This window comes from Mus pahari, chromosome 6 (assembly GCF_900095145.1).
Source record: "Mus pahari chromosome 6, PAHARI_EIJ_v1.1, whole genome shotgun sequence".
Classification (NCBI taxonomy): domain Eukaryota; kingdom Metazoa; phylum Chordata; class Mammalia; order Rodentia; family Muridae; genus Mus; species Mus pahari.
This window is the reverse complement of record NC_034595.1, coordinates 85360800-85382835: the sequence shown is the minus strand read 5'-3', so window position 1 is coordinate 85382835 and position 22036 is coordinate 85360800. Positions and strand designations below refer to the sequence as shown.

The window sequence follows — 22036 nt, the reverse complement described above, 5'->3', positions numbered from 1 at the left end:
TCTACCCTCACCACCCAGATCTGCACCCCAGGGAGGAAAGGAACGCTGTGTGTGGGAGACAAGAGATGGGCGGAGCATCTGCTCAGGCAGCAGCTGAGGGTAGAGTCAGTCTGGAATCTGCCCGCCTCAAGGAAACATTGTCCTATCAGTTAAGAGTCTGGGAGTTATCACCTGAGTCCCAGTTGATCTGTGCCTCACAGAAGGGCAGCCTGGGAAAGCCACGGACACAAGGGACATTTTGATAGTGGAAGCTTCCCCCCCACCCCCGTCAAAGCACTGAATAGAATAGAAAAATCAGATGGTTTCTGCAAGACCTAGCCAGCCCTTGCTTGCTTTCTGATGCTCACCACCGTTGCTGACCTCCACTCTGTCCCCGACAGTCACCAGGCTTCTGACTCCCCTCTCCACTGTGGATCGTTCTTGATTCCCAGCTCTGAGGTTCAGAGCAGAAGTGGAGGCGTCTGCTTGGCAGGCATTACTTCACAGTAATGGTTAAAAACCATAATAATCTGCTGGCTGGAGAAGGGGTTTGCTGCTCTTACAGAGGACCTGGGTTCAGTTCCCAGCACCCATGTTGCATGGCTCACAATGACCTTTATGTCTGAATGCAGGAGAATCTGACATCCTTTTTCAGGGAGTCTAAGGGTTTCTGCATGCACAGCCATCTATACAGACTCACAAGTAAAGATAATAAAAATAAAATCCTAAAAAGAATGCAAGTCTGTATCAGTATCTGGCATTTAGAATACATGTCCTGGGCTGGAGAGGTGGCTCAGCGGTTAAGAGCACTGACTGCTCTTCCTAGAGGTCCCAAGTTCAATTCCCAGCAACCACATGGTGGCTCACAACTGCAGTGAGATCTGATGCTCTCTTCTGGTGTATCTGAAGACAGCTACAGTGTACTCATGTTTTTTGTTTTTTTGTTTTTTTTTTAGATTTATTTATTTATTATATGTAAGTACACTGTAGCTATCTTCAGACACTCCAGAAGAGGGCGTCAGATCTTGTTACGGATGGTTATGAGCCACCATGTGGTTGCTGGGATTTGAACTCCAGACCTTCGGAAGAGCAGTCAGGTGCTCTTACCCACTGAGCCATCTCACCAGCCCTACAGTGTACTCATATACATAAAATAAATAAATCTTATAAATATCCTTAGCCAGGTGATGGCACACACTTTAAATCCCACCATTCAGGAGGCAGAGCCAGGCGGATCTCTGTGTTTGAGGTCAGTCAAGATCTACATAGCTAGTTTCAGGGCAGCCAGGGCTACACAAAGAAACCCAGTCTTGAAAATAAAATATTGTCACATAAATCAAAGGCGTGTCAGTATGTCCACAAATGAATGTCGGCTATAAAGTGTGGAAGGGCATGGAAGGGGTCAAAGGTTCTGGAAGCTTCTCCACAAAGTGAGACAGACATGTATGCAAGCCTCCACAGGTGAAGAGGCCAAGTCTCAGAAGGGAACCCTTGGGAATGGTGCACCCCAAGTCTCAGAAGGGAGCCCCTGGGAATGGAGCACCCGGCAGTCCTTGGGAGGACCCAGGTCCTGCCTTCCTATGTGACCTGGCTTACAAACACAGCCCAATGTGGTATAAGGGTAGGTGGTGGCAGGCATAGCCAGTCTCAGGACCCATCTCCTATCCCCGGGACAAGTCTAAGAGGGAGACACATGGCATCAGTTTATCTCTGTGGGTCCAATAATCTGGTCCCTGGCAGAGTGCATAGCCAAGGCCCTCCTCTAGTGGTCTAAAAGGATGCTGGAGCTTGGGGCTGCTGGCTAGGACCTTGCCTCCGTGTGGAGAGTCAACAGCCCTGCTAAGGATTTCCCTTGCCAATAAATCCACTTTTTGCTTAGACTAGATTGAATCTCTATTTTGTTGTGACTAGCAGGCCCCGAACACCATCTTCTATTCTATGGGGATCCCAAAAAGAACCCAGCGGAGTACTGACACCCGACCCTCATCTATCCACAGTCCATAATCACACCTTCCACTCTGGGACGGGAGGGCCTGTGCTCTAAGGAAAACTCACACAGCCGCCCTTCCATGTGAACCGAGCACACCTTAGTCACTGCTGTGGCTTGAATGTAAAATGTCCTCCTGCAGGCTCCTGTTTAGAGGAGTTGTGGGAACTTCTGGATGTATGGGAGGCAGGCCTTTGCAGGTGACACCTACTACCAATTCAGGCCCAAGCTCTCTCCTACTTCCAGATCCCCCCCAAGGGGTGAAGGAGCCATGCTGGAGCCCCCACCCCCACCCCCTCCAGCCATCATGCTCTCCCTACCATGATGGTCGCTATGAAGTCAAGGATCACCTTGGACTTCTGCCCTCAGCTCTGTATTAGGCCTGAAGGAAGTTTTCTAAGAGCACACAGCTAGCAAGTGGGGATCGAGGGCTGATCGCTCCTCTGCCCCCAGTGCTCCGGGACTTAGTCTCTGCTTATTGAGTCCAGTGTCCCCTGCTTTCCATCAGTTTGTGCTGGGTGTGACTCTTTCCCACAACGTGAACATCACTTAGTTCACTTGCCAGTCCTTGCCTGTCCCCGCAGCCCTCCGTTTAGCACCATCCCGGTGCGGTCAGGGCATGAAGGCTCTCGTCCACAGCTGTGCTGCCGAACCTTCGTGACTAAGCCTCTCATTCTTTTTCTTCTTTCTAGTTCTTCCTTACGTGTACACGGGTGTGCATATGCATGCTTTTGCATACGTGTGGCTGCACGTATGTGCAAAGGTGGAGGCTCAAGAGCAAAGGCAGGCCTTATCTTTGACAGCCCTCCATTGAGGCAGGCTCTCTCAATCAAACCCAGAGCTCACTGATACAGGCTTGCTAGGCAGCATGATCAAAGGATTCCACATCTCTGCCTTCCAAGGCTAGAATTGCAGGCAGTTGCCACACCTTCCCAGCATTTATGTTTCTGGGGCTTTGAACTCCCGTCCACAGGCTTCTGAAGCAAGTGCTTTAACCTCCGAGGTACCTCCCCAGCCTGGATTCCTTATTATCAATTAATTAATTATTAATAACAATTAATAATAAATTAATTATTTTTATAAAACCGGGTCAGGATTAGCGAGCGAACACTATATTATTCCCTTTAAGTTCTGCCAGTTTGACTCAGTGAAGTCAGACAGCTTTCCAGGTAGGAGAGAGGACACAGCAGATAGGGTCCCCATGTGACTGCACCCAGCATCAGCCCACAGAGAGGCACAGGCGCCGGGAGATGCGGCCGGGTCTCCACAACATTAGTCACTGTCTGCTTCCCCTTCCCGGGAGACCCGAGGGATGAGGCTCCAATTATGCCGAATTGATGAGGGACTTCAGGCTGATGCAAGGCCGAGAGAGTCGATGTCAGAGACAAAGTGGGAGATCAGAACCACTCCGCCCAGAGGAAAGCCAGGAAGGGCCAGGTCTCCAGTGAGTAGGGAACCAGGTGGTCGGGTGACAATGTAAGTCCAAGGCTCAGGGTGTCTGGGATCTGGCTCTGGTCCTGGCTCTCCAAGGAAATGAATGAAAAGCAGTGTAGCCTCTAACTTCTCTAATCTCCAATTTCTGCATCCAAAAACTTGAGGGGTGTGGTGTGTGTGTGTGTGTGTGTGTGTGTGTGTGTGTATGTGTGCATATGTGTGTATGTGTATGCATATGTGTGTTTTTGTATCTGTGTGTGTGATACAAACAATGTATACAAATAAATGTATATGATGCTGGCAGTGGTGGCAGACATTTTTAATCATAGCAGGTAGGAGGTTGAAGGCAAGAGGGTCAGGAGCCTCAGCTACATAGTAAGTCTGAGGATAGCCTGGGCTAGAAGAGACTGACTCTGTCTTAGAAAAAACAAGGGGTGGTGGTGAACAGCCTGGGCTAGTGAGATAGCTCAATTACTACAGCTTTTGCTTTTTAAATATGGGGACATGAAGCTGGGCGTGGTGGCACATGCCTTTAATCCCAGCACTTGAGAGGCAGAGGCAGGCAGATTTCTGAGTTTGAGGCCAGCCTGGTCTACAGAGTGAGTTCCAGGGACAGCCAGGGCTACACAGAGGAACCCTGTCTTGAAGAAAACAAAACAAACAAACAAACAAACAAAAAACAAAAAAAGTATGGGGACATGAGTTTAATCCCAGAAACCATGTAATAAATAAGTAAGGCTAGGTGTGGCAGTGGACTTTTAATTCCAGTGCTGAGGAGGTGGAGACAGGCAGATCTGGGACTCACTGCCATGCAGCCTACTTGACCAGTTCTAGGCCATCGAGAGACCTCAGCTAGAACCAAAACTCGACGTGACACTGACTTCTGGTCACTGCACACACATGCACACACAAACACACCACTGCTTACGTTTTTAAAAATCCTTAAAAATACATGCATCTGCATACACACAAAAATAATTTGTAAATAATGTTAGAGAAATACCCAGGCCTGGCAGTGCCCCTGCTTAGCCCCAACACTCTGCTCAGAGCCTGTTGCAGGTACCCTGTGAATGTGTGAGTCCTGAACAAGCAGAGCCGCATAGAAACCCCATGCTTGCTAATTACATTGCTGTTGCTGCTGTTACAAAACACCATGACCAACTTAAGGAAAAGGCAGTTTGTTTTGGCTTAAGGTCCAGAGGGATAAGAGTCCGTCTTGGCGAGTCAGAGGCACGGCAGCAGGCCACAGGTACAGCAGCAGGGGCAGGAGGCTAAGAGGTTACATCTCATAATCCTAACTCTGGGGGTAGAGGCCAGCAGATCCCTGGGCTCCCTGGCTGGTCAGACTAGCCTATTGTCAAGTCTCAGGCTGGTGAGGAACCCTATCTCAGAGAGAGAGAGAGAGAGAGAGAGAGAGAGAGAGAGAGAGAGAGAGAGAGGAAACAGAAAGGGAAGGAGGGAGAGAAAAAAGAGAGGGGAGGAAGTAGGGAAGGGAAGAAAGGAAGGAAGGAAGGATAGCCCAGGGTGATCGGCAACCGGGGATGCAGGAGCTTGAAGCAGATGCTCACACTGCATCCAGAGTTAGGAGGCAGGGGGGGAGGGATGGTACGATTTTGGCCAGCTTCCTTTCTAGACTCGCAGAGTCCAGGATCCCAGCCAGGGATTGGCATTCCCCATAGCGGGAGAGTCCTCCCGTGGCAATCAGTATAATGATAACTAACTCCCAGTGCACCCAGAGACTAACCTAACCTAGACAGTTTCTCACAGGGGTGCAAAGAGGATTCTCTCTCGTGACTCCCTGGTTAAATTGACAGCGAACAGGAACCATGACGGTAGCCTGGAATCATCTTGAACTGATCCACCTGCCTCCTCGTTTTGCATGCTGGGATTACAGGTGTCCACCCCCAGGCTTGGCTCTTCCGCTCTGGTACCTGATGCTCTTTAAGCTCTCATTCTCCTCTGCGCTAAGCTGAAACTGGTCACCTGTGCCACTCCTGAGCAGTGTGGGTCCCCGATGACAGCACTCACCCCAGCAGGCTAACATGTTGATTTGCTCTCGTAAGCCTTTAGATTCAGTTCTGTGAGCGCTGGCCCAGCCCCAGTGCAGGGATCGGTGTCAGCCCTCCAGAACTTCTAGGCAAGGCTTCTTCCTTACACAAAGGCTCCAAGGTACAATTCCTGGAAATTATGGATGTCACAGTAAATGGTGTGTGTGTGTGAACAAAACCTGGGCAGTCATGAGTGTCTCTATGTGTGTAGTCTATAAGCTGGAAGATCTAGGGGCTGCTTGCTTCCACAGACCCTGGGGGAATGTTAGTCAAAGCACCCAACCAACGGAGCCACATGCTTAACCCGAGATTTTAACTTGAGATTTTTTAACCTGAGTTTATATCTATGAACTCTGGATTCTTCATGGACATTTTTTTCATCAGCCAATTTTCCTTCCAATTCTAAAATGAAAAATTCATTGTTCTGAGTTCTAAGACTTCCTCTTATTCCCTAAAATGAGCTCAACTGGCCTAAGTCACCGCAGGGGTCTTGACCTCAGCTGAGTGTCTGCATATCCCATCCATCTGGGCCCACCTCAGATCCTCTGGGACTGGCATCTCCAGAACCCCAGATGAGTCCTCAGCGTCTCCGACCACAGTTCCCAAGTGAGTCTGACGTACGTCTCGGGCATACAACTCAGAACTGTGAGATCACTAATTTCCAAGCAAGTCTAAGTAGTGTTTCCCTCAGCTAATGGAGACATCCCTATCATATCAGGTGGATGGACGGGTGGGTGGATGGATGGGTGGGTGGATGGATGGACAGATGGAGACAGTCGAGTGAAGCCTGTCTTTCACTGCAGCTCAAAGTGCACGTTTTACTGCTTGGACCTCATGGTGTTTTCAACAGAAATAGCTCTTTGTATGAACAGACCCGGTAATGCAAATGCTGGAGAAGAGGATGTGTGTTATTTCAGCTGATATAAGAATTTTTTTTTTTAGACAGAGGCAGGCAGATTTCTGAGTTCTAGGCCAGCCTGGTCTACAAAGTGAGTTCCAGGACAGCCAGGGCTACACAGAGAAACCCTGTCTCAAAAAAACAAAAAAAAAAAAAAAAAAAAGTTTTTAAAAAATTTTCTTTATGTACTTATGTGTGTGGTGCATATATGCCTGTGTGTGTGTGGGATCCACCTTCTCCACCTCAGCGCCAGGATTGCAGACGTGGACCCCCACCATTGGCGTTTACACGGGTGCTGAGGATCCAAACTCAGGTCCCCATGCTTGCACAGTTGGTACTTCACTGACCCAGTCTGAGAACCTTTCTTTCTGTGGAATGGGGATGGTTAGGAGCGAAAGCATTGGCATCGGAGCCCACATTCTAGGTTTAAATCTTGGTCCCCTCCCGCTAGATGCTGGTGTCTTGGCTGGCCCAGGAGATCTCCAAGTCTCACTCTCTTGATCCAAACAATGGGAACAAATGCAGCGTCTTATGGGAATGAGGTGAGGTTTAAATGGTGCAGTGTGCAAAAAGTACTTAGCACAGTACCTGGCACAGAAGCGAAGTACTTACTAAGTAATGGCTCATCCCAGCAAATGCAAAATTTGGTGCGCCTTATTGTGAACAGCAATGTGTTTCTGTCTGTCTAGTGCTTTGTAGACAGCAAAGGCCATTGCATTTTACATTAGCTATTCAGTCCCAACAAAACCACTCCAAGGTGGGCAAAACCCACTCGAGTCACCCCACTTTACTGAAAAAGAAACAAAAGCTCAGGAGGGCCTACTGGCTCCAGATCAAACAGGAAAAAAAAAAAGTGTCTGTGTCTGAATTCAGTCTTGGGCGTGAGTCTGTGAAGATGAATAATTACGCATGCGCACCGGGCAAGCTGAGTGTCTTGGGGCCATCTGGCTTCACAGCTCGAGGAAGCCCGTGTTTCTAAGCAGCTTTTTTTAGATGAGCAAGATGGGAAACAGAAGCTGGCAAACTGCTCTCCCTCGTTTTCGAGACTGGTGTGACTTGTGCTCAGCTCTGCCCTTCTTCTAATTCTCAAATGCTCCTTGTCTGTGGCCTCCCGGAGTCCTGAAGGGCCTGGACTGTCTCTGGCTCTGTCCTGGCCCCGCAGCTGGGATCTGGGGAGGGCTGGAAGACAAGGAAGAGGGGCAGCTGCTGGAGACATCAGAGAGCCGGGCCAGCACCAGCTGGTTGCACGTCTGGGTAGGGAACAAGAAGCTGATAGGGGGCAGAGGGCACGATTCCTGCTTCGCATGTCAGTCAACAGGAGGATGCTCTTTCCCCTCCAACAGATGGGCCCTGGAATCGTGTAATAAAGTGTAACATTCAATACGGTCCAGACCGCAGCTCTCCCGGGAGCGGGAGGCTGAGAGATCAAATGTTAACTGAACGCAATCAAGACACTTCATTGAAGAGGTAGACTGGCTGGAAGTGGTAGACCAGACCACAGTGGTATTGAGGTGCGTGGAAAAGGGACTGGGAGGTCAGCAAAGCACCCCGAGGGAGGGCTGGGGAATGAAAAGATGCGGGAAGAATGAACAGAGGCTGGGGGAGAGCAAACCGGGAAGAAATACGATGTGATTCTATGGGAACGGGGCATCGTGTATACTGTCACAGAACCGAAGGGGCCTCAGACACAGCCAGCTCAACAGCTCTGCACCCTGGTACACAGAGAGGAAAGCTGGAGTCAACAGAGAAGCACACACCCCAGGGCACACAGTGAGAGAGGGTGACAAGGGACTGATCAAGATCCCAGGGATCTGGGAAGCGGCTTGGGAAACCCTGTGCCTCTACAAAAATCTAGGGGGACATTTTCTTCAGTAGTGTCTCCACAGACAGCTCGTCCATGCTCTAGGAAATGACTCCTCCTTACCTGTGCTTCTGTAAGAGATCTGCTGTAAAGTCAGTGAGGCAGGAAACACATGCGCATGTGTACACACACACACACACCATGCATGTGTGGACATACATATACACATGCACACACAACAGGCATGCATAAGCACATGCACACACACACATGTGTACCGTCAATACAGAAAGAGGACTAGTTGGGAAGAGTAAAGACATTAAATGGAGGGGGATATTAGGGAGTGACTGATAAAAGTATATATATATAGGTTTTTCAAGACAGGGTTTCTCTGTATAGCCCTGGCTGCCCTGGAACTCACTCTGTAGACCAGGCTGGCCTCGAACTCAGAAATCCACCTGCCTTTGCCTCCCAAGTTCTCCCTTCCATAAACCTTCATCCCATCCCCCTCCCCTTTGTCTCTAAGAGGGTGCTCCTCTACCCACCCACACTTTCCTGCCTCGCCCCTCTAGCATCACCCTATGCTGGGCATCAAGCCTCCACAGGACCAAGAACCTCCCCTCCCATTGATGCCAGATAAAGCAGACCCCTGCTCACATGTAGCGGGAGCCATGGACCCAACCATGTGTACTCTTTGGTTGGTGCTTTAGTCCCTGGGAGCTCTGGGGGGGGGGTCCAGTTAGTTGAAAATTATATTTTATATACATATGAAAATGTTATAATGAAATATTATAATGTTATATTGCTGGTGAAATGGCTCGGCAACTAAAGCATGGACTGCTCTTGTAGAGGACCCAGGTTCAATTCCTGTCACCCACGTGGTGGCTTGCAACTGTCGTAACTCCAGTTCAACAGGGTCAAGTGCTCGCTTCCGCCTCTGCAGAATCCTGCATTTGGTGGGATTTCCAAACATACAACACACACACATACACACACAGGCAATAATAAGCAGAGAAAACCTGTTTCAAAAGAAAAAATTAAAAATAACAAAGGAACACATCACAATATAAACTATTATCATGTATAATTAACACATTTTCATAACATCTAAAAAACTAATCAACAACCCAGGGCTTCCAATGGACTGGCTTATTCCCTCCACTAGGCAGACCACCTTGTCGGGCTGGGATTTTTTTGACACAAAGACCACGTTTCAGACAGATCCGGCAGCGGAATGCAGTGGGCTGAGAGGCTAGTTCAGGCTCCTGTCAACAAGAACCCTGGTCCTCTGTAAGAGCAGTAGATGGGCTTAACCACAGATCCATCTTTCCTGTTGACCATCTGATGTTTTAAAACCTATGCCTGTGGCAGAGGGCATAATGGCTGAGGGAAGGGACGGCTTCGTGTGAAGAGAGATGAGAATGAGACGGGACCTTTGGCTTGTCTTTGACGGTGCTGTGGATGGAACCCAGGGCCTCCTGCCAGCCACTCTGGCAAGAGCTCCATCAGGATGAGAATTTAAACCCAGACTGCCCTGGCTATTTAGAGAAAGGAGAAGTGACACCTGGCCTACTAGCTCTGAACGGATAAATGGAACGAACAACGGGTGGTAGCTGTTTTCTGAGCCCCCAGTAGCCCTCAGGAACTCACCATGTGAAACTAGAATGATCTCAATAACCATAGGAGGTTAAGCACTACGCTTGGGAGGGAGAGGCAGGGTGATCTCTAATTTTGGGGCCAGCCTGGTCTACACAGAGAAACCCTGTCTCCAAAAACCAAAACAACAAAAACCAAGGGAGAGAGAGAGAGAGAGAGAGAGAGAGAGAGAACGAACACTCTTGGTTCACAAATGAAAAAGTCATAACTAAATTAGCATAAAATGATAATTCTTTTTCAAGACAGAGTTTCTCTGTGTAGCCCTGGCTGTCCTACAATTCCCTCTATAGACCAGGCTAACCTTAAACTCACAGAGATCCACCTGCCTCTGCTTCCCAAGTGCTGGGATCAAAGCTGTGTGCCATTACCACACAGCCCGTGTGGGTTTTTTTAATGCAGACAACCGTTTCAGTGGCAATAGTTTCTGTGACTTACTGAATAACTCTGTTAGAGAGCAGATCCCCCTTGCCTGGTGCTGCTGGACATGTGGACCACTCCGAATGAGCTGAATGGAGAAGGGTCCTGTCTCAGGAGGCCCTGGGCGTCCTTACAGCCTGCATTATTTTGGGGTCTCAGGTAAAAGCAAGGTCACAAGTGTTTCCAGAACCGGCCCAAGATAGCATCTTCTTAGGGTAGCCTGTGAGAACTTGGGGACTCCGGTCCCCATGTGGGGAGATCCTATTGTAGACCTGTATGTGCTCTCTTGGAAAGAAATTCCACGGTTATAGAAGAAGAAAGCCAGCCGGTGACTTTAGAGTGGATATAGACATTTTAATCATCCAGTGAGTGGGCCAACAATCAGGTTTCGACAAATCTTGAAGGGTAGAGATCATATGGGACATTCTGACTCGGAAACATTTAATATTCAAACGATTAGAAAGCACGCGTGTGGGATGTGGGAAATGCACATTTAATAACCCAGGGGTCACCCAGCCCTCCACTCAATCATTCCAACCGTTCCTAACGCAGGCCCTCATTTTACATATGCGGGAATTGAGGTTGGGAAGACAGCAGCGCTGGAGCTGAGCCCAGCTGTGCAGCTGCAGAGCCACGCCTGAGGGCCTCCTGATGTGTGCGCACCTCTCTGGATGCTTTGGTGGCCCTGACCTTGGACTAGCGTGCAGAGATACGCTTCTGAGCTGTACTTGCCCCTCTGCAGTTCTTCCCTTCTGGGATTCAGGTGGCAGATCTTGTATGGCAGAGGCACAGTCCTCGGTGGGCCTTCCCACTGAGCTTGGAACTCTGGGAAGTCTTTGGTTTGTTTGTTTTTATTCCCGTGTGGGCACACGTGATTAGCAAACAAAGGAAATCAGAAAAGTCACTTCCAGGTGGCTCTCCAACTCACTCTAATGTCCATTAAACAGACGGAGCTCCAGCATGCCGTTAGGCCAGCATGAGCATCACAGCATGAGCATCAATATGCGATGAAAGAGGATGAAGCAGACTGGATCGGTTCCTTGACTTAAGTTGAGGGATGGCCTCAAAAAAAAAGGAACCCAAAACAGAAACAAAACAAAGCAGACAACTAAAGCATCCTGGTTTGAGTAAGAGGCAAGACGAAGCTGACCTCTGACCCTCTCTAGGGACATACCTGGAGTTGAGCTGGCCAACCCGGTGTCCTCTGTGGCCCGTGAAAAGGGCAGCTCAGCTCCTCCAGTCCATTGCAACCTACTCAGCATGTCTCCTGACAAGATATACTTGTGAAACCTCAAAGACACTGAGCTTCTGAGGGGCTCCTTGGTGTCTGTGTTCTGAGGACAATACTGTTTGCCCCACATGGGCTCCTAAGTGTGACAGTCCAGAGTGTCCATTACTGTATTTCATATGGTGGGAAGACTGCCCTGGAGGGGGGGGGGGCAGGTGGAGAGCACCAGGCAGGGCTGGAAGCCCTAAGGTTTCCCTCTGGCCTTTGGCTTCATGAGGCAACACTTGCCCAAGGTGAGAGAGTGGGCTAGCCAAGTCAAGTTGTCATATCCAGGCTCCATGGGGCTCTGCCTGGGGCCAAAAAGACTGGCTATGTGGTTATGGTGGCACAGATGGAATGGCACCTATTGGTATGGATTCCACATGGTAAACTGCATGGCCAGAACAGTAGAAATGGCCCGAGCCAAGAGAGAACTCAGCCCAGAAGGTAGACACTGTTCTTACTTAAGGCAAACAGGATCTGGGACTGTCATTGAGAACAGGTCCTCAGCATATAAGTACTTCATAGTCTTTAACTCAGGCACAGTGGCTCACATCAGGTCTGATTCCCAGTACTGAATACAAGCCAAGTATAGTGGTAATGTCTGTCATTCAGAAGGGTCATCCTCAATATGCAGTAAGTTCAGAGCCAGTCTGGGTCATGGGTCCTTGACTTAAAAAGAAAAACAAAAAAATCCGCTTCCCAATCAGCCAGTGATCTGAGGTGCGCTAAAGATCAACAATCCCAAGAGCCAAGTATCCAGTTACCCAATCAGCTCTCTGATTACATCTCCTCGATCTGGGAAAAAGGGTCCTGCTGATAGACTGCAAGTATCCTTGGGCAGCTCCTAAGAGGAAACGCAGCTCAAGCGACCTATAGACTAGACAGATAGTGTGGGGCCCCTTGGATGAGCGATGGTCCGACGCCTTCGATGAAGCTGCTCCATTGATCATAGTCTTCCTTCAGGTCTGGACGGGCACAAACAGGAAGGAGGGTTAGGCACACCACTGTAAAGTCAGGGCCTGAGTCGCTACCACAGGCAAGTGGGGCATCCTAGAGAGGAACATCTGGGGTGGGAAAAGGACAGGCTCTGGCAGCCTCCCAGCAGCAGAGGAGGGAGATCCAGGAGTGGGGACAGCTGGGCCTACCCAGACAAGCCTGGAGAGGCTATGGAGCTGTGGCTTTCATTGGAGTCAGTGGGAGGCAGAGGGAGGGACAAGGAGGTGCTGGAGGCGTGGGGAAGGTGTGAGCTCTTTCAGGAGAGCAGGTGAGGGACAGAGGTGGGTAGTCAGCAGGAAGGGAGCAGGGATCACACTGGGAAGGAAGCCGAGCTGCAGCTCTGGAAGCTCTGGTAGCATTAGGCACAAGCTGAGAGCTGCCACAAGCCGAGAGCTGCCGAGAGCTGCCGCTGAGCCACCTCTGGCCCATTTTAGTTCTCTGTGTGACAAGGCACTATGAAGTCGCTTAATTTACTTCCTCCCCCTCCCCACTGTTTATTTATTATTTATTTATTTAATGTGCATTGGTGTTCTGCCTGCATGTGTCAGACCCCCTGGAACTGGAGTTACAGACAGTTGTGAGCTGCCATGTTAGTGCTGGGAGTTGAAGACACTGCTGTATAACACCTCAGCATACCAATGCCCAGACGTGGACTATGGAGCTAGAGAGAGAGCCAGGCTGCATGCTGGCACTGTATAAAACCATAACCAGATAACCTTGAAAAAAAATTAGGGACTACAGACATTTCCTAAGCTTTAGTATATTCATCTTTAAAAAAAAGCTATTAAAAGAACTACTGGAGCGGGCCATCTTCAGAATCAGACACGATAGATAGTGCATCCAGGGTACTGAGTGTGACAAGTCCTGGTGACTTTAGTGCCCTTAGCATAAGCGACTGAATCAACAAAAGTCCTACAGTCATGACTGCGGCCTTCCACCTGTTCCTCTGCTGGTCACTTCCCTTGGCTGTCTGCTACCACAGGGTCACCATTGTGGGCTCCCCTGTCACCTCAACTTTTTTTTAATTTTTCTTTTTGGAGACAGTCTTACTATGTGGCCCTGGCTGGCCTAGAACTCTCTATGTAGACCTGACTGGCCTCAAATCACCAAGACCTGCCCACCCCTGCCTCCCAGGTACTGGGATTAAAGTCGTGTGTGCCACCATTCCTAGTATCCCCTGTCATCCTTAATCTTGGGCTCCTATGTCCCCAGGGGAACCTGGAGATGTGGGCTAAAGAACAGGGAGCAGAAACTACTCAAGTCTCCAGAGGTGGGCCACTCCTTCTGCTTAGGAGAAAAGGCATGTCTCTGTGAGCCTCCTACAGATCTCTAAACTTGGGTCAGAGCCGCTCTTTGCTCGTGATTTACAAGGTGAAATGAGGGCAAAAAGTGCCAATCTGGATCCGAGCACCAATGCATTCTCAATAGGACATAAGCACCATGCAAACCAAGCGGGCTGCACACCTTGTGGGAAATGTGAACGTACCGGGTTATCCAGGGGGGAGCCATGTCCAGAGAGAGGGGAGTCCCGATGGATCAGGAGCCATCCAGACCACGTCTAGTGTACCGTGTTCCAGTCAGGGCACTTCTCTTTAAAAGAGCCTCTAACAAATTGCACCCAAAGGAGGCACTAATAAACTACGTGGGGGACTCAAGAGGAACCGCAGGTCCCATGGACATTAGCTTAGTGACCAGAGGACATTAGAGGTGACCACAGATACCTAGTGAGCTTCTATGTGCTGTGACCTGAGAAGTCTCTGGTCAGTTCGAATGACAACCAGAACAGCTGTGTATTGTGCGTGCATGCATGTGTGCGCATGACGTGTGTGTGTGTGTGTGTGTGTGTGTGTGTGTGTGTGTGTGTATCTTGGGGAGATGAGGTACCTGATCTTGCTGTCAGGTTAGAGTTCAAACCTCAGCAGTCAGTGCAGGCCAGCCTGGCTGTCTCCTGATGAAAGGGACCTGGGAGGGACCAGCTTCACGAGAGTCACGGTACTTCCTCCTTCATGCAGACTTCATCGAAAGGGACATGTGACCATGAAAGCCCCAGGCTGGGGCTAGACAGTGACCAGCAATGTGTTTAGGTAGGCAAAGGCAAGCTGACAGTATCTCTCTCGGAAATCTGGTGTCAAGAAATATTCAGATGGCAGTGGTAGCACACACCTTTAATCCCAGTGCTGGGGAGGCAGAGTCAAGGGGAATTCTGTGAGTTCGAGGCCAGCCTGGTTTACCGAGCGAGTTCCAGCCAGGCCTACACAGAGAAACCCTATCTTGAAAAAAGAGAAAGAAAGAAAGGAAGGAAGGAAGGAAGGAAGGAAGGAAGGAAGGAAGGAAGGAAGGAAGAAATCATAATAAACATATAATAGTCGCTACACCCAAGGCTTAGCCCCTCAAATACAGCTGTGAAGAGAGGACTCTGAAGAGGAAGACGTGAACCCTCAAGGAGACAGAACCAGCCATCGGTGGCATAAGCTAAGCCAAGTTCTGACAAACAGACACTTCAGGGGTAAAATATAAGATCACAGAAAGAGGGGCTGGTGAGATGGCTCAGTGGGTAAGAGCACCTGACTGCTCTTCCGAAGGTCCAGAGTTCAAATCCCAGCAACCACATGGTGGCTCATAACCATCCGTAACAAGATCTGACGCCCTCTTCTGGAGTGTCTGAAGACAGCTACAGTGTACTTACATATAATAAATAAATAAATCTTAAAAAAAAAAAAAAAAGATCACATAAAGAAAGAAGCTGAGGAAACAGGAAGCCACAGAAGAGAAGGACACAGAAAAAAAAAAAAAAAAGGGAACCCATCCTGTGACTGATCCCAGAGACCTTGACGGTGCTGCCCACCAGGTCAGGTCCCTCTCATAAACGTACTTTCACTTTTATTTTTCCTTGAGGTAAACTAAAATTCTAGTCTTCAAGGTCAAAAAAGTTTAGACCATCAATTCCCTTTTGCAGGATGTGTGTGCGCGCACATGTGCACATGTCTCAGGGAGTGTGTGTGGGTCTGAGGCCAGCTCTGTGGGTCCTGTTCTCTTCTCTGCCTCTATGTGGGTTCCAGGGATTGAACTTGGGTCATCAGGCCCGTGCCACAAGCGCCATTTCCCCATGAGGCCATCTCACCAGCAGCCCCTAGACAATCAATCACTTCTAACCTCCCAAGTCCCAGGAGGTGTCCACTGGAGAAGACACCTCCTCTGGGTAGAGGTGACACCAGGGACCTCAAAGGACTTTGCATCTAGCTGGTCTGTGACTTACGATATCGGTCACGATCTTTCCATATTTGGTTTGAAAATTCCCATACGTTTTGGCCAAAACACCTCACAATGTACGAAGTTTGGGGACCGAGGTGGTGGAGTCAAGAGAGGAAAAGGTATTCCCACAGTGAGGAAGCCGGGGCTCAGAACCGTTAGACGATCCGCCCAAGGGCCTTCACCTAGGAAGTCAGGGCCTAGAGGGCAAGCCTTCAGGAAAGGAATTCTCTGTGCTGCTGTGCTGGTCACTCTTTCAGCCATGAGTCTCCTGGGTCCTGGTCATGTCAGGACGGAGCTGGGGGCTACAGGAGACCCAAGGGACCCCACGTGTGTCCCATAAGCCTCCTTACCAAGGTGCTTCTGCAGGAAGGCCAACATGGCCTTCACCATGACCTCCTGACTTTCATAAGGGTCCAAGGTCCCACGAGTGTTACCGGAAAAGAATTTAACAATCAGGTTGCCGGTCACAAAGGCAAAGTCAGTCTGACTCCGATGAACAGCGCCTCTGAGGAGAGAAGAGAAGCCGCCCACGGGCGGGTGGAGGTTAAGCACCTCCTGTGTGCATTGTGCTGTCTGTGTGGCAGTGTACCTCTGCCAGGGACCTTGTCCGGGAACCATCTGTCCCTGTGGTAGAATCTGACACAGCGGACAGCACTAGGCTCTGAACTGAGGTGGGTCTGGCTGCCAAGCTGGCTCAATGCCTAGCTCACCATGCCTGACAAGGCAGGGAGGGAGGGTGAGCTGGTTAGACGGAGCTGGGGGAGGGAGGGAGGGAGCTTCCTGACAACCACTGCTCCTACGATGCCACGGTTTTTATCCAAAGACCCCAAGGCCCACGGAACCTTTAACCTCACTGCCAGAACTGCCCCAGAGTCAACAGGGACAGGAAACACAATTGTCACTGCAGAGAGGGCATGGGAATGGGTTTTGAATTAAGTCCTTTGACTGTAAATGCATCCTCCCTCCCTTCCTTCCTTCCTTCCTTCCTTCCTTCCTTCCTTCCTCCATTCATCCGTGGTAGTGAAGACTGACCAGGGCCTTGCACATGCTAGGCAGAGATTCTGCCGTGACATTACATCCTCAGCCCTCTAAACACATGGAATGCACACGTGAAATCCTGGCTGGATTCCCATTGAGCTAAATTACCCCTAATTCCAATGAATATGGTATAGGAAAATATACATGGTAAAGCACTCGTCTGGTGTGTAGAAAAACGGATTTTCCACAATTAGATCTATCCATTTACTGTGCTGGGGACAGAGCTCCACACTCAGGCTTCACGGTAGCTGTCTTACCCGCTGGGCCGTTTGCCCAGCCCTAAACGGATTTTCAAAATGTATTATTTAAGGCACATGAAAAATGTGTGTAGAATAATAAATATATTGACTTCTTGAATATTCAGCACTAGATTTAAAAAATAATATACTGGGGCTAGTTCGGCACTTAAAATCCCTCGCTCTTGCAGAGGACACAGGTTCTGTTTCCCGCACCCACATAGTGGGTCGCAAGCCTCCAGGTTTAAGAATTCAACACCTGAACTCAGGAGGCAGAGGCAGGCAGATCTCTGTGAGTTCGAGGCCAGCCTGGTCTACAGAGTGAGTTCCAGGACAGCCAGGGCTATTACACAGAGACATGCTATCTACGACCAACCAACCAACCAACCAACCAAACAAACAAACAAACAAACAAACAAATGAAAGAATGCAACACCCTCTCATGGACTCCATGGACAGCAGACACATACATGCAGGAAAAACCCATATGCATAAAATAATACAATTAATATATCTAAAATATTTGGGGGGGGGGAGTTGAGAGAGAGTCTTATTATGTAGCTCTTGTCCTGAAACTCACTCTGTAGACCAGGCTGGCCTTGAACTCAAAGAGATCTACCTGCCTCTGCCTCCCGAGTGCTGGGACTAATGGCGTGTACCATCATATCCATAGGATATATTGCCTGTAGTTAAGTCCCTTTGTGTGCCTTCTCTACAGACTACAAGTGACTGGGTCTGGCTGGTCTTGCAGTCCTGTCCCTCCAATGCTATGAAGCCAAAAATGAAAGAGGAGGGGCTGGGCCAGAGCAGAAGCCACTGAAGCCACTGCTCGCAGCCAATTGGCACTGAGGGGCCTGGCATGGCAAATGTTTCAGCTGCCTAGCTGGTTCCCAGGGTGCATGAAGAGCAGACGGTTTGTCTTCCTGACACAGGCACTGGTGCATGTGTGCTGCTTGGCTTGAGTAGGGCATGAACAGGTCAGGAGGTTTCAGGCCTGCCTGAATTCCACATGCCTCCCACGTGGCCAACAGCTTAAGATTCAAAAACCTGCTGCTCTGGGGAAAATGGCCCCCAAGAAAGCGAACCACCACAGGGCAGTGACCAGGTAAAGAGAACGTGCCTTCCTTGGCCAGCATCGAAGAGGTTCATTTGGTTTGGATCTCATGTTGATGCCCAGGTTGGTCTTGAACTTTCCATCCCCCTGCCTTAGCTGCCCATGTGCTGGGATTACAAACATGCATCACCAGGCTCAGCTTGCATGAATGGCTTTTATGACCTCTGTGAACTATATATCTATGGAAATTCTACAAATCCCCCTCAAGTTGTCAAATCTTACTGCATTCATAGTCTGCATAAACTAGTAAAATTCACATAGGAGGTTACAGATGTCTGGACTCCACCCAGACCCAACGTGCCGGTGCATTTTTTAGAAAGTACTAAGCAAATCCTATCACGCAGCCTCAGGAGGAGGAGCCAGGCAGCGCAGGGAGACATGAAATGCTACAGGAACTATGATGTGGGGATTCTGGCGATATCCGGATAGTCTGTGGCCATATAAAAAGTTCTGGATAACCTAGAAGAAATGAAGGGAGTCCTGCCTGACTGAAAACTGCCCGGGACCCTGGGGTAGTGCCTCTGGGGGATACTTACAGGACAGTCACTATCCTGGACTGCTCATGCTGGGCACATATCTTCTTCATCAAGTTGACGCTCTCTACCGTCTGGAATTTCTCGACGTTGATAAAGAACACAGGGCCTCGGGCTTTGGGGTAAAAGTCCCGTTCCAGAGGGAACATCCAAGCGTCCAGGGCTATAGCACACCTGGGATCAGACAGGCATTGAGGAGCCATCACTAAGGAACCCAAGCAAGATTAGTTACAGTGGAGGGGGCTGGAATGGGACTCTTCTCACCAATGGAATGTGATGATTCAGCAAGCCAGGAGCTGGGTGCTGGGAGCCACTCCCTCCTGCTATGATATTACGTAGGAATCCCTTTTTCCTGTCCCCAAAGAGCCTTCCAGAATATATACTCCCTCCCAGCAAAGGTCAGATTCCCTCCTCTGGATCTACCCTCTGACGAGCTCCAGTTTTGCAGAATGTCACCTCATTCATTTCATCACTTACTTGTTCACTACTGAGTGACCACTGTGGGCTTAGCCCTCCTGACGCAGGGATCAGTGAGAAGGGACATCCTGGGACAGCAGGGCGAGGCGGGGGTGGAGGGAGACCAAGGGACTTGAAAAGTATCAAAGCTCCCATGCACAAGATGCTACATGAGCCCAGAGCCTTGGTGGCAGAGAATCCTGCAAACTTCCTTGGTGCCAAGCGTGAAACTGTGGCACTATGACTCAGAGGTACAGGCACTCTGTCTTCACCATTTCAGCAGGTGACAGTCACCTTCACTGCAAGGACAGGTGCACTCATACGGCCTCATACCTGCACTCGGGAGGCAGAGGCAGGTAGATCTCTGAGTTTGAGGCCAGCCTGGTCTACAGAGTGAGTTCCAGGACAGCCAGGGCTACACAGAGCAACCCTGTCTTGAAAAACAAACAAAACAAAACAATAAAAAACCCAAACAAACAAAGCAAAGCAAAACAAAACAACAACAGGGTCTTGCTAAGTGTTTAGGTTTGCTTTGAATTCTACGATCCTCCTGCCTCAGCCTCCAGAGTACAGCGTTATGGGTGTGTACAACACATCTCTTGGCCTGTTTACTTTCTGCATTGCATTTAGGTGCTAAGTAAGGATCCTTAGCTCCTTAGCAAGCCGCTTTCCTCCCCCAGAACCTACTCTCTCCAAGCCAGACCATTTTCCATCATCACCACTGAATGCCCAGCCCATCAAACAGTGCCCAGAACTCAACCCTGTGTGACACATCCCTGCTCAATGGATGGATGGATGGATGGATGGATGGATGGACGGGATGGACGGATGGACAGACGGTGTGTGAAGCCTCATGACCACAGCATCACCGGCACTCACCGAAACTGGACCTCTTGGGTCAAAGCAAGAACAGCCGTAGCTCCTCCAAAGGAGTGACCCATCACAGCCACGCGGCTCATGTCGATGCTGCCCTGAGGAGAGCAGAGGACTTAGCTGAACTAGATACTCACAGAGAGGCAACCATAAAGGAGCGAAGAAGGGCGGGATACAAACCAAAGCTGTCCCATCTGAGCCTCTGGTGGGATAGGGCACCACATTGACTACCTTGGTTCTGAAGCATAATCATGGCAAGTTCAAGCCTGGCCTGGGCTGCACAGTGAGACACTGGCTGGGGTGGGCGTGTGTGTGGGGAATGGCTCAGTGGTTTAGAGCACTGGCTGCTTTTCCACAGGAACCGGGTTCAATTCCCAGCACCCACGTGATTCATAACAGTAGCGACATTACAGTTATGAAGTAGCAATGAGATACATTTATGGCTGGAGGTTAGCACAGCCTGAGGAACTGGATTAAAGGGTCGAAGCGTTAGGAAGGTTGACCCGATGCTCCACAGCTCCGGCCTCACAAGCTGGTCTGCAAGGATACCCCAGGGAACACAGAGGGGAGCACACGGGACTGCTGGCTCCCTCCATTTTGCCCTAGAGCAACGACTGCTTGTACAGAAATCCAACTCAGGTTCTACCTCCTCTGTGCATCTGTCCTGATTTTTTATCTACAGCCCAAGGGAGAGTTTCTGCGCTCCATCTGCTCTCCAAGTGTCTATTTCTGGGTATTCCCAGAAGCCTTCAGGGCATAGTTTTATAAAAAGCCACCACCAATGCCTACTAAGGGGCTGGGGAGATCTCTCCGCAGGCTGTGTGTGCCCGGCTCTGTTCAGGAGCCTCGCTCTCCTCAACTTCTAGCCCGGGGTGTGTGTCCATTCTCGCCCTCGGCCGAGAGAAGCAGATGGACTCCTTAGCTTTTTAAACGTCAGTGACTGTATTCGTATGCCGCTAAAATCAGCTCTGTAGAGATACCGCCCACCATGGTTTCCTTTCCACCAGCTGCCTTCTTCCCGCCCCTAACCAGCGACAGTTTCTCCAGTGTCCTTGCAGAGTTCAAGGCTGCACAGACAAGGAAGCCTGACCGCGTACGCATGCGCACTTTTCACTCTCCCGCGGGCGCGCCCCCAGCCAGTGTCTCTGCATAGCCTCGTCCTTCCCAACGGCTACACTTGACATCACTCGGAAATAGACAGCTGGCTGCTCACCAAATCTGTCCCTGGACACGCAACTGGATCATTTCTCTGCAGTGCCAGGTGACCGGGCCCTACCCAACTGCGTGAGCAAAAGTCTAACTTCCAGAGCATGGGGACGGTTGTATGGCTGAGAGGACTTCGCTGCTCTTGCAGAGGACTGGGGTTTGACTTCCAGCATCCAAGCCAGGAAGCTCGTAACTGCCTGCATCTCTAGCTCCAGGGGATTCCATACCTCTGGGCTCTGCATGCACGCACCGGCACTCACATGTACATACATACATGCAGATACTCAAACTAACACATAATTCAAAATTATGTGATATATGTCTGTGATCATATATATATAGATATATATAGATATATAGATATAGATATGTATATATATTTTTTTCCAAGTCCATCTATAAAGGCTCTTGGGTAACTCCCAGCCTGTGCCCCTCTGCAGGCCTAAGGTATGTAGTACATTTGAATTCAAGAGTCCAGAGGGTAGAGCCTCAGAGGAATGGAGCCTTGGCTAGTGTGGCTTTCCAGCTGTGCCAAGCCCTAAGTACCCAGTTCCTAAAGGAGCCTGGACCCCCCACCACTGCCTCTTATAGCACAGGAACCTGTGGATGCTACATAAGAGAGAGACATTTCTACGGATGAAGTCACTGAGAGGAGTCTACTTGTCCTAGCAATTAGCATCCCTGGGGCTCTCAGCAGAACACGCTGGCTTCTCCCAACTGTTAGCTTTTAGGAACAATGAAGTTCACACAGGACACTGGATACAGACTGGAAACTGCTGAATATGAAAGAAGGAGAGAGAGAGAGAGAGAGAGAGAGAGAGAGAGAGAGAGAGAGAGAGAGA

General features: G+C 49.7%; 1 protein-coding gene across 4 annotated transcripts in view; it reads right to left on the bottom strand.

Annotated features, from left to right (window-relative positions):
* Window positions 1–10566: 10566 nt before the first annotated feature.
* Pafah2 (platelet activating factor acetylhydrolase 2) overlaps window positions 10567–22036 on the bottom strand; it is a 38838-nt gene continuing 27368 nt past the window's right edge. For all 4 annotated transcript variants that reach the window (XM_029540451.1, XM_029540452.1, XM_021200787.2 and 1 more), the window contains exons 8-11: window positions 19995–20086; window positions 18663–18833; window positions 16089–16243; window positions 10567–12455 (exon numbers count right to left, since the gene is read on the bottom strand). In XM_029540451.1, the coding sequence (XP_029396311.1) occupies window positions 12361–12455; window positions 16089–16243; window positions 18663–18833; window positions 19995–20086 (513 nt within the window). In that variant the 3' untranslated portion in view covers window positions 10567–12360. The remainder of the gene's footprint in view (window positions 12456–16088; window positions 16244–18662; window positions 18834–19994; window positions 20087–22036) is intronic.